At 38.1% G+C, this 12889-nt stretch overlaps 1 protein-coding gene across 1 annotated transcript in view; it reads right to left on the bottom strand.

Moving 5' to 3' along the window:
- Positions 1-1221: 1221 nt before the first annotated feature.
- The window catches only part of DCDC1 (doublecortin domain containing 1), a 520443-nt gene continuing 508775 nt past the window's right edge, over positions 1222-12889 (bottom strand). The window contains 2 exon segments of the mRNA XM_053562883.1: positions 1222-1349; positions 2426-2576. Of these exon segments, the coding sequence (XP_053418858.1) occupies positions 1222-1349; positions 2426-2576 (279 nt within the window).

Genomic DNA, 12889 nt, shown 5'->3' with positions numbered 1-12889 from the left:
CATGTGAAATTTCATCTCAATGTGCTTTGCTTTTAGTGGTCTTGGAGGCAGAAGGAATTTATTCATGCAGCCATCCTGATTTTCAGACTGGGAGTAAATACCAGGCCTTTCGCAGTGATTACCAAGAGCCTCCTTCAGTAGAAATGATATACTGCCTTCCTGTGTCACACTGAAGTGGAAGATTGAGGAGTCGGCCCAGCTGAGCCCTTCTGCACACACCTAGCCAGGCTGCAATTTACATTCAGCCAGAGCAGTGAGTGGCTTTCAGAGGAAGAGAGGGAGGAAGAGCGGATCTCTGGAATTTTTCCGCCAGAAGCAGAAACCAAACTCTGATTTGTTACTGAGATGTTTTGAAAATGATTCTTTATTCTTCTGGGGAAGAAATCAGCAGGTAAATTCTCCCCTTGCTGTAGGATTGATGCCTAAGACGCTAAGGATGGCTCTCCCTTAACCCATTTTAAAAAATAATTCTTACATGATTTTTCATAATCATAGATCCTTTCCAGAAGTTTTTGGCACTAAGGGCTTAGTCTACTATTTTTGATGTCTGATCATATATCAGGAATTACTCGTCTTCACTCTCATGAACATCTAACTGTATCCCACTGAGGGTCCTGCTCTGCTCCTATGAGTGAAACTGAAGGGAAACCAAAGGAGGAAAGGCAGATTTATGTGGCATTAGGTGGCCACCAGCCAGTTCAGTTAAGACTTTTTGCCTTATGTCTCCTGATGCCCAATACAGCGTTGTGTGAAATTACCAATTTTCGCTTCAGGTGTATTCACATACAACAGTGAAGACTTCACAAGAATTCTCACATTTGTAAATGTAGGATTTTAAGATGAAGGTTTAAAAGATATGGTGGTTAAGCCAGAAAATGTCAGTTGGGGCAAATTTAGTGTTAAGTGGTCAAAAAGTTTACTGTCCTATGAAATATTTTATATATATATACAATAGTTTCCATTTTTTCTATGTATAGTAGTTTCCATTTTCCTCCTGGAAGAAAATACACTGAAATATAATTATTTCACTGGAAGTATTTTGTCTAGTTTTGTTGACATTCCAGGAACAGATTCCACTTTATGGAAAAGGTAACCACCTTTAAAAAAAACAGCATGAAAATAAAAGGAATAAATAATCAACATGTCACAACAAGCACAAGCATATGTACATATATCTATACCAGCGAAACACAGCACAAAATCTGAGGATTCTGATAGGAGTTAATTGTGGAGATGTACCAGAGATCGCAGTTTTGTGGATGGCGTCACCACAATGTCTGTGGCTTCAGGGCCCTGCTGCCTTCGGACTCTGGCATAATTTGCTCTGACCTGCAACAGGTACTTTAAGTCTGTTAAAAAAAAATATTGAGAGGTAAATCAAGGTATTTATAGAAAATAATTAAAAGCCATAGTGATTATAAACTTGAAGATTCCTCAGAAATCCTTGGCTCCCATCCTGGACCTTCTTTATACCCTTGACTTGCTTCTCACATCAGATATGTGTTAATTTTCCTTGGATTTCTAGAGAACAGAAGATGCTAGAGAAGGCTGCCTTCCAGGTTCTTTGTACCTACTGAATTGGAATCTAACCTGGAAGTGGTATAAAACCTGAACCCACTGAAAAGATAGAAAGCACAGCAGTAAGAACAGCATTCAGATTTTATGGAGAATGTCATAAAGCACTCTTGATTTGTTGGCAGTTTGTGTGAAAGAAACCATTCCAATTGCATCTCATTTGTTTTGACAAATCATATTCATTTATCAAAAACTCATGTAACTCTTTGATGACTAACTTCCATATACTAAATGTTCTTGATGTTATAGAACATAAAATATTATAGAACGTTTAGTTTTGAAACTCCCAGGCTGTCTTATTTTCTTACTACATACTTAAGCAAGTAGGTCACAGAAATATCTTGAGTAGAATAATTAATAAATTAAATATCCCTTAATGGGTATATACATATTGTAGCATTTCTATCTTTTTAAAAAACATTTTGAATATTTAGATTTTTACTAAATAATTATTTCTAGATAAATTACTTCAAAATAATTCAAAAAATCCCCCAAATAACATGGCAATAGTAAAATCAGCTCCTAAAGAAAAACTAAAGCAGACTCTCCTAAAGAAAAACTAAACTAAAACTAATCAGTGGAGCCTCACTTTCCTCAGGGGTCATACAAAGGACATAGCTTCAAATGAGTGAATATTTCTGTAAATACATCCCCCCTAGATAAGGTTCGAGACTAAGTGAAATTTGATAGAGCAAAGAATGTTAACAAAAAGGTTCCAGCGTAGAAGATGTTAATTATAATAGTAATTTAATAATCGTTAAAAATCATCATGATGGGATATAAGCTCTTTGAAGAAAAAAATGCTTTAATTATTAAAAAATGTGATGGAAAAAGAAGCTGTCACCCATACCTTTTTGGGCTATAAAGCCATGCCCCATGGACGCACAGACGACCGTGCCTTGCTCTATGTCATCCCAGGACTGAATGGGCTCTCCATCTGGGGTGTACAGTGCTCTGGCTGGGTGGGCCATTTTGAGACGAGAGGAGCAGTTATCCAACAGCTGAAGCACAAGGAGACAGCCACATAAGAATATGGAACGTCACAATGTAATTAAGTATTAAAGAACCAACTCTTTTAAAAGCGCTGTTATCCTCACTGAGTACTCACTCACCTACAATTGTTAGAAACAGGCACAGAAGGGATGGGAATCCTGACAAACATTCCTTAAAGCCCTTAAACAATAAGGAACTTGGGCAGTCTTCAGTGGAATGTTCCTCATTCTTCTGTAGTTTTCCATGTGAGAAGGCGTCTCCCTGTTTAGAACATCCCTAAATATGACATACCCTAGATTGAGAACCCAGGCCTCTCAGAATAGCAAAAACAATTGTTTTTCTAATGACCAAGAAACTAGAATGACGAAACGTGAACAGACTCAGACTCTGTGTGACCTCAGACAAGTCAGGCAACTTTATTACGAGAATCTCTTCAACTATAAAATGAGAGTTTTAGCCTAAGAACTCTTTGGCTATATGGTTCTATGGTTATAAAGACTTTTTTCTTCTTGATAAATTTTAAAACTATCCCGAGGAGCCTTATTCAACTTCTCTAAATTTTCCTTGAAATATTCATAAAAACATATGTACAAAGTGTCAACAGTACTAGAAAGATTAGTCAACATGCTGCCAGACCCCTGAGGGCAATTCTGTTAAAATGTGAATAAGGATTTAAGACAAAATAACAAAAGCAATAGGGAAGAAAGTGAGAGGTTTCTACACATTTGCCTGGAAGAATTTCACCTATCAGAGAAAGAACCAGCAGCCTGTTCCCCCAAAATGTAGGAGACAGTTCCATAACAGTCCCCCATGTCACCCATTAATACTGCTGTTAATAGATCTATTTAGGGCTACATCTGACAACAGTGCACCATTTAGCAGGAGTAGACGGGGCACATGGTTAACACTCCACATCTAGAAAATGAATCAGATAAGAATGATGGGTCAGTGCAACTCAAAGAGTATAGATTTTCACCCATCATTTTGAGTAAAGGACAAATGAATTGAATTGAATAATAGTTGAAATTATCCAAGAATATCTTGCCCTCCTTAGTGTAGAGAAGAGCAGTAGAAGAAATCTTAAATGCAGCCACACTCCTCCTGCTAAGAAGCACTAATCAGCAGCCATTTGACACTGCGCATGCTAATCTATCCTCACAAAAAAGATCAAGGAAGAATTCTGATGCTTGCCACGTAGACACTAAGGGTGACCAAAGAGCTTTAACCTATCCTATTACCAAATGATCTCTCCCTCCTTATATAAGGAAGCATAAATAGAAAAATCAACTATAGTAACAACATGAGGCTTCATGAAAATATTCTACAACATAAAAAAGGGTAGATTGTACTTAAGGTGAAGATTTTGAAAAAGATTTACAGCAGGAGTACGTATTAAGAGAGTATCTGTGTTGTGTTCCCCCAGATTCAATAAAATATGACTTCCATAAATATACACACACAGAGAAATAAGATAACAACCACTTCAAGGAAAAAAGTACTGCTGGGATATAAGAAAGATGATTTTGCTGATAACAATAATAGAACTAAAAGGTACTGACACATTTCTACATTCTAGGGACTTTTCCTAAAAATTTTCAAGGACAATCTAATTTCATCCTATAGAAATAATTATCCTCCTTTTATTGATAAGAAAAATAGAGAACAGAGAGATTATATATCATTACCAAGATTGCACAGCTAGTAAGAGAAGAAATAAGTTTCAAGTTAGGATGAAGAGAGCTGCATGAGAAGGAGAGAAGAAGTAAGAAAGTAAAAGACTCCATTAGAGAAAATCAAAGCAGTACTGGGGAGAACTAGATTGAGACAATTTCACAGGACATAGATAAAGGATAGGAGATAAAACTTACAAGAGAGAAAAGTTAAATATCTGGAACGCCAAGACATCAGATATTAAACCTACACAGTACAGGTGTTACTGGAGAAGAATCCAGAATAAAGTAAACATAAGCATAAAATTATTTCAAAATAGAAGCAAACTTTCAAAAAAATATTTTCTACAAGCATACCACAACCATCCAATAGGAAAAGGACAGTCTTTTCAACAAATTGTTTTGGGAACTGAATATCTACATGCAAAAGAATGAAGTTAGATCCTTACCTTACACATTATAAAAAATTAAATATTAATGGATCAGAGACCTAAGTGTTAGAGCTGAAACAATAAAACTCTTAGAAAAGAAAGAGAAGAGACTTAAAAAAAAAAGAGAGAGAGAGAGAGAAAAGAAAACTTTCCTGTCCCAAAGAAAGAGTTTTGTCTTCAAATAGAATAGGCTAACCTAGGATAAGGCAAAGTTCATGGAAAAAAACCACTAACATTTAAATATGTATAACAGGGTGAAAAGTATAGATTTCAAACACAGGGGGACAATACAGTTATATTTGAACTTTGTTTTCTGAATACTCCATTTCTGAAAATGGAGCAAAATCTATGAACTTTTTAGAGAAAAAGATTTTAACATAGTAATTCTATAATCAGCCATGCTATTATTTATGATTAAAAGAAACAACTTACATCCTCCTGAATATAAAACTCTGAAGACGTATCACCCACATGTATTTCAGATTAAGAAATGGGCCAGTGGCAGTGGCTCAGGCTGAGTGTGTGGCTCATGCCTATAATTTTAGCACTTTAGGAGGCTGAGACAGGAAGATCACTTGAAGCCAAGAATTCAGCACCACCTGGGCAACATAATGAGACCCCCCTTTCTGATGAAAAAAAAAAAAAAAGGATCAAAAAAAAAATTTTTTTTTTTTTTTTTTGCACTTTTTTGCCAGGGCCGGGTTTGAACCCTCCATCTCTGGTATATGGGGCCAGTGCCCTACCCCTCTGAGCCACAGGCATCGCCCAGGATCAAATTTTTTAACTATGCAAAAGACATAATATAAAATAACTAATATTAAGCATTAAGGATAACCAGAACATGATACAACTGCTACAAAAATGATCAGAAAACAAATGAATTAAATTTTTAAAAATAAGTCATTGTAGAGAAAAAATGAAATAAAAATGAAAATGTAACTAAAAAGGGAGGTGGGCAAGGAAAAGAAAAATAAAATCATTCCTTTTCATCATTCGTGGAGGCCAAATATTCTGTTTCCTTCTTTTTCCCTGTTAAGAATATTTATATTTGTGATTATAACCAATGCAATAAAACATAAAATCAGAATAAGAGAAATTGTTCTTCTAAAAGAAGTAGGCAAAATCATTATCATGTGAGCTAAATATGATTTTATTCTTAGAAAACTTAAATGAATCAAATGAGAAATTAATAATAAAAATAAAAGCACTCAATAAAGTGATCAAATACAAAATTGATGTAAAAAAATCAATACTTTTTCTGTTCACCAAAAAACAGGCATTTAGAAAATGTACCAGGGGAAAATCTATCCCAGCAACAAAAACAACTAGATACAATAATTATTTAAAAATGTGAGACCCATATTTAAAAATATAAAATTTTATTGAAGGACCAAAAAAAGAAAAAAAAAAAGACTGCATTAAAAAATGCCACAAACAGTGTCAGACTAGAAATTTGATACAATAACTCTGAGAAAGTTAGTGCTTTTTTTTAAAGAAAATATTATCAATATGAAATATGTATCTAATAGCAAAATAGCAAAGGACTTAACAAGGAATTTAGAGATAATTAATAAAGGGTAACAGAACAAATCAAAATCATCTCCACAAGTAATTGAAGGCACATAAATCAAAACGTGTATAACATTTTTCTTCTGTCAAACTTGTAAATACGTTTCTAAATTACTACAATAAGTGTTGTTGGTACCTTGATGTACATAACAGGAGGGTGAGAACTCTCATTCACTGCTTGTGAGAGCAAAAACTCCTGAAATATTTCTAGAATAAAATCTCGTGATAATTACCAAACTTCTCAAGCGTATTTATGTAATTTGACTTATCAATCCTTCTAGGAATATTTTGGAAGAAAATAACCAGAAAATCAATATAGATTTAAATATCAATATGTTGTTTATAGCATTCCTCATAATAGCAAAAAATTAAAAACAACCTAACTGGCCAATAATAGAAAGCTGAATGAGTAAATAATATTATACATTCTTGGAAGATTATAATGCCATTGAAAATAATGTTTTGGGGGAGGAGACAAGATGGCTGACTGAAGCCAGCTTACCACAGAGGCTCCCCTTCAGAAGGAGAGTTAAAGGACAAAAATTCAGCAAGTAACCTGGTGGATTTGAGCTGCACTAAGAGAGAAGGTTGTAGAATGCACGTCAACCCCGCTGAGGCGAGCTGCGACCACAAGGATACAAACAAAAAGTACAAAATCCATCACCAAGCGGACGGGAGTCCCCTCCCCCATGAGAACGGCTCAGAGTGCCCCACAAACAACTGGGCAGAGTTCAAAGGTCCTCCCACTACACTCCAGGGGAGAGACCCTCTAAAAACTGGACCTACCTCCCCTACTAGGGTGCCATGGCGTCCTCCTGCCAGGCATAAAACTGTATAAACTGTATATGGTCTCTACCTGGAATTCTGAGCTCCCGGCGCTCTCCTTCGCTCACACTGGGGTCTGGAGGCCAGTCCCGGTTGGTTGGCGGAGAGGGGACTGCACCAGAGTGGCAGTTCCCTGAGGCACAGTGCGACAGCCGTCTTTTGGTGATAATACGGCCAGGCATAAAACTGTGTAAAGCTGTGTGTGTTCTCTGCCCACAACCCCAGGCTTCCAGCGCTCCCTGCACTCCCCTCTGCTCTCACTCCAAGGTCTGGAGGCCTGTCCCCCAGGGGTCCAGACTCTTGGGCGATTGCTCGAGGGGTGTAGACAGTGCTGGGCTGCAGCCTGTCGGTGCAGACTCTGGGGTACGAGCGGAGAGAGGATGATTGGCGGAGGGGAGCTACACCGGAGCAACGGTTCCCTGAGCCATAAGGCAGCAGCCCTCTTTTGCTAGCAATACGGCTCACTACAGAATATTCCGAAGCCACACCCCCTGTCTCCCTGGGCAACCAGAGACTCTGAGTTTGCCTGAGGCAACATAAACTTGCAAACCAGGGAAACTCCCAGGGCAGGGCTGACCCAGAGGTCCACTTTACTAAACCTAAAATGCACCTGGCCCTCAGGGGATCATCAGCCTATAGACAATACAAGAGCAAAGACAAGCTGATTTGGAACTCAATTCAGCTTCTCTTCTGCAGGGGAAACGCAGAGCTGTTCTGTTCTGTTCTGTCAGTAACATTAGTCAGGGGTGAGACTGGACCTGAGTGAAAACCCCTCAACCTTCATCTAGCGCCCGAGGTTGTCAGGCCTCACCTCCTCCTACTGGAGAGAGGCAGAGTGCAGCAGCCTGGCAGACTTCCTTGTGATTCACGCAGGTACAAACTCCTGGAGTACCGATTCACTACAGGCAACTGGGTCAGCCAACTACAGGGCTATCAGTGACTGGGTGTGAAGTGGTGCAAGGTGGGGAAGGAGGCAGCAACCTTCCCAGACTGATTTATAGGCTGGGTGGCTTCTCCTGACTCCACACAGCACTGGAGCAAGCCACACCAGAGTAGTCACCAGACCCCTGTGATCCAGTTCCCAGAGACCTCTTAAACTCTCTCACCCAAGACAGGTGCAGACTAAGACAATTGATTTGGACATTTTTGAACTGAACCAATCACCTGAGGACAAATCAGGTGGTGCCCTAGGTGCACGGTGGTAGGAAGGTTTGATTTTTCTTTTCCAATTCTTTGCCGGTGGGGGGCGGGGTGACTTAATTGCTGGTATTTCTCCACAGCTGAGACTTCAATCCAAAGTATCTGTTTCACTAGGGTGGAACAGAAACCAGCTGAAAACAAGGCAGAACCATTTAGCCCCACCACACCAGACAGGGCCCCAGTTTCTCAGGCCACAACACTGTACGGGCCCTCGACAAAGCCCCAGGGGAAAAAATCAGAGGGAGTAAAACAACCATGGGTGGAATCAGCGGAAAAACTCTGGTAACATGAATAACCAGAATAGATCAACCCCCCAAAGGAAAGATATGGCAGATGCAATTGAAGATCCCATTCATAAACAACTGGCTGAGATGTCAGAAATCGAATTCAGAATTTGGATTGCAGACAAGATTAACAAAGTGGAATTAGGAATTCGAGGAGAAATTCAAAAGTTGTCTCAAGAATTTAACGAATTTAAAGACAAAACCCCCAAAGACTTAGACACACTGTAGCAAGAATTTGCAGCCCTCAAAGATATGAAAAATACAGTAGAATCCCTCAGTAACAGAATGGAGCAAGCAGAAGAAAGGATTTCTGACATCGAAGATAAAGCCTTTCAACACTCCCAAACTCTCAAAGAGGAAGAGAAATGGAGAGCAAAAACGGATCACTCACTCAGAGAGCTCTGGGATAATTCGAAGAAGGCGAATATCCGAATCATAGGAGTTCCAGAAACAGATGAAGTGGCCTTGCTGGGCACAGAGGCCCTTCTGCATGAAATTATGAAAGAGAATTTTCCAGACATGCCTAGAGATTCTGAAATTCAGATAGCGGACAGCTTCAGAACCCCAGCACGACTCAACCCCAATAAGACATCCCCAAGGCATATCATAATTAACTTCATTAAAGTTAATATGAAGTAGAAAATCCTCAAAGCTGCCAGGAGAAAGAAAACCATTACCTTCAAAGGCAAGAATATTAGAATGACTGCAGATCTCTCTGCTGAAACTTTTCAAGCCAGAAGAGGGTGGTCACCGACTTTTAATCTCCTAAAGCAAAATAACTTTCAACCCTGGATCTTGTATCCAGCTAAACTGAGTTTCATTTATGATGGAGAAAGTAAATACTTTAATGACATTCATATGTTGAAGAAATTTGCCATAACCAAACCAGCTCTTCAGGATATTCTCAGACCTATCCTCCATAATGACCAACCCAATCCTATACCACAAAAGTAAACTTACTCAGAAACTTCAGATCAAACTCCAATTTCCACACTGGGGCGAAAGGATTAAAAATGGCCACTGGACTTTTGAAAAACTCGATACCCAAAACTTCACCAGACTTATAAATATTCTCCATTAATGTGAACAGCTTAAACTGTCCTCTAAAGAGGCATAGGTTAGCTGACTGGATACAAAAACTCAGGCCAGATATCTGTTGCACACAAGAGTCACATCTTAACCTAAAAGATAAATATAGACTCAGGGTGAAAGGATGGTCGTCCATATTTCAGGCAAATGGTAATCAGAAAAAAGCAGGTGTTGCAATTTTATTTGCAGATACAATAGGCTTTAAACCAACAAAAGTAAGGAAGGACAAGAACAGTCACTTCATATTTGTTAAGGGTAATACTCACTATGATGAGATCTCAATTATTAATATCTATGCACCCAACCAGAATGCACCTCAATTTATAAGAGAAACTCTAACAGACATGAGCAACTTGATTTCCTACAGCTCCATAATCGTCGGAGATTTCAACACTCCTTTGGCAGTGTTGGATGGATCCTCTAACAAGAAGCTGAGCAAAGAAATCTTAGATTTAAACCTAACCATCCAACATTTGGATTTAGCAGACATCTACAGAACATTTCATCCCAACAAAACTGAATACACATACTTCTCATCAGCCCATGAACTTACTCCAAAATCGATCACATCTTAGGTCACAAGTCTAATCTCAGTAAATTTAAAGGAATAGAAATTATTCCATGCATCTTCTCGGACCACCATGGAATAAAACTTGAGCTGAGTAACAACAGGAATCTGCATTCTCATACAAAAACATGGAAGTTAAATAACCTTATGCTGAATGATAGCTAGGTCAGAAATGAGATTAAGAAAGAAATCGCCAATTTTTTGGAACAAAACGACAATGAAGACACAAACTATCAGAACCTCTGGGACACCGCAAAGGCAGTTCTAAGAGGGAAATTTATAGCACTGCAAGCCTTCCTCAAGAGAATGGAAAGAGAGGAAGTTAACAACTTAATGGGACATCTCAAGCAACTGGAAAAGGAAGAACATTCCAACCCCAAACCCAGTAGAAGAAAAGAAATAACCAAAATTAGAGCAGAATTAAATGAAATTGAAAACAAAAGAATAATACAGCAGATCAATAAATCAAAAAGTTGGTTTTTTGAAAAGGTCAATAAAATAGATAAACCTCTGGCCAACCTAATCAGGAAAAAAAGAGTAAAATCTCTAATCTCATCAATCAGAAACAACAAAGACGAAATAACAACAGACTCATCAGAAATCCAAAAAATCCTTAATGAATATTACAAGAAACTTTATTCTCAGAAATATGAAAATCTGAAGGAAATTGACCGATACTTGGAAGCACGTCACCTTCCAAGACTTAGCCAGAATCAAGTGGAAATGTTGAACAGGCCCATATCAAGTTCGGAAATAGAATCAAACATACAAAACCTCCCTAAAAAGAAAAGCCCAGGACCAGATGGTTTCACATCTGAATTCTACCAAACCTTTAAAGAGGAATTAGTACCTATATTATTTAACCTGTTCCAAAAGGTAGAAAAAGAAGGAAGACTACCCAACACGTTCTATGAAGCAAACATCACCCTGATCCCCAAACCAGGGAAAGACCCAACAAGAAAAGAAAATTATAGACCGATATCACTAATGAATATAGATGCAAAAATATTCAACAAGATCCTAACAAACAGAATCCAGCAACACATCAAACAAATTATACATCATGACCAAGTTGGTTTTATCCCAGGATCTCAAGGCTGGTTCAATATACGTAAATCTATAAATGTAATAAGGCACATAAACAAATTAAAAAACAAAGACCATATGATTCTCTCAATCGATGCAGAGAAAGCTTTTGATAATATCCAGCATCCCTTCATGATCAGAACACTTAAGAAAATCGGTATAGAAGGGACATTTCTTAAACTGATAGAGACCATCTACAGCAAACCCACAGCCAATATCATATTGAATGGAGTTAAATTGGAATCATTTCCACTCAGATCAGGAACCAGACAAGGCTGCCCATTGTCTCCATTGCTTTTTAACATTGTAATGGAAGTTTTAGCCACTGCAATTAGGGAAGAAAAGGCAATCAAGGGTATCCATATAGGGTCAGAAGAGATCAAACTTTCACTCTTCGCGGATGATATGATAGTATATCTGGAAAACACTAGGGACTCTACTACAAAACTCTTAGAAGTGATCAAGGAATACAGCAGCGTCTCAGGTTACAAAATCAACATTCATAAATCGGTAGCCTTTATATATACCAACAACAGTCAAGTTGAAAAAACAGTTAAGGACTCTATCCCATACACAGTAGTGCCAAAGAAGATGAAATATTTGGGAATTTATCTAACAAAGGACGTGAAAGATCTCTATAAAGAGAACTATGAAACTCTAAGAAAAGAAATAGCTGAAAATATTAACAAATGGAAAAACATACCATGCTCATGGCTGGGAAGAATCAACATAGTTAAAATGTCTATACTACCCAAAGCAATATATAATTTCAATGCAATCCCTATTAAAGCTCCACTGTCATACTTTAAAGATCTGGAAAAAACAATACTTCGTTTTATATGGAATCAGAAAAAAACTCGAATAGCCAAGACATTACTCAGAAATAAAAACAAAGCAGGAGAAATTACGCTACCAGACCTCAGACTATACTACAAATCAATAGTGATCAAAACAGCATGGTATTGGCACAAAAACAGAGAGGTAGGTGTCTGGAATAGAATAGAGAATCAAGAGATGAATCCAGCTACTTACCATTATTTAATCTTTGACAAGCCAATTAAAAACATTCAGTTGGGAAAAGATTCCCTATTTAACAAATGGTGCTGGGTGAACTGGCTGGCAACCTGTAGAAGACTGAAAGTGGACCCACACCTTTCACCATTAACTAAGATAGACTCTCACTGGATCAAAGATTTAAACTTAAGACATGAAACTATAAAAATACTAGAGGAGAGTGCAGGGAAAACCCCTGAAGAAATCAAGATGGGCGAGTATTTTATGAGGAGGACCCCCTGGGCAATTGAAGCAGCTTCAAAAATACACTATTGGGACTTGATCAAACTGAAAAGCTTCTGCACAGCCAAGAACACAGTAAGTAAAGCAAGCAAACAGCCCTCAGAATGGGAGAAGATATTTGCAGGTTATGTCTCCGACAAAGGTTTAATAACCAGAATCCACAGAGAACTCAAACGCATTAGCAAGAATAGAACAAGGGATCCTATCACAGGCTGGGCAAGGGATTTGAAGAGAAACTTCTCTGAAGAAGACAGGCGTGCGGCCTTCAGACATATGAAAAAATGCTCATCATTTTTAATCATC

This window comes from Nycticebus coucang, chromosome 14, assembly GCF_027406575.1.
Source record: "Nycticebus coucang isolate mNycCou1 chromosome 14, mNycCou1.pri, whole genome shotgun sequence".
In the NCBI taxonomy this organism is placed as follows: Eukaryota; Metazoa; Chordata; class Mammalia; order Primates; family Lorisidae; genus Nycticebus; species Nycticebus coucang.
The sequence above is the reverse complement of the archived record's forward strand: the minus strand, read 5'-3'. Positions and strand labels throughout refer to the sequence as shown.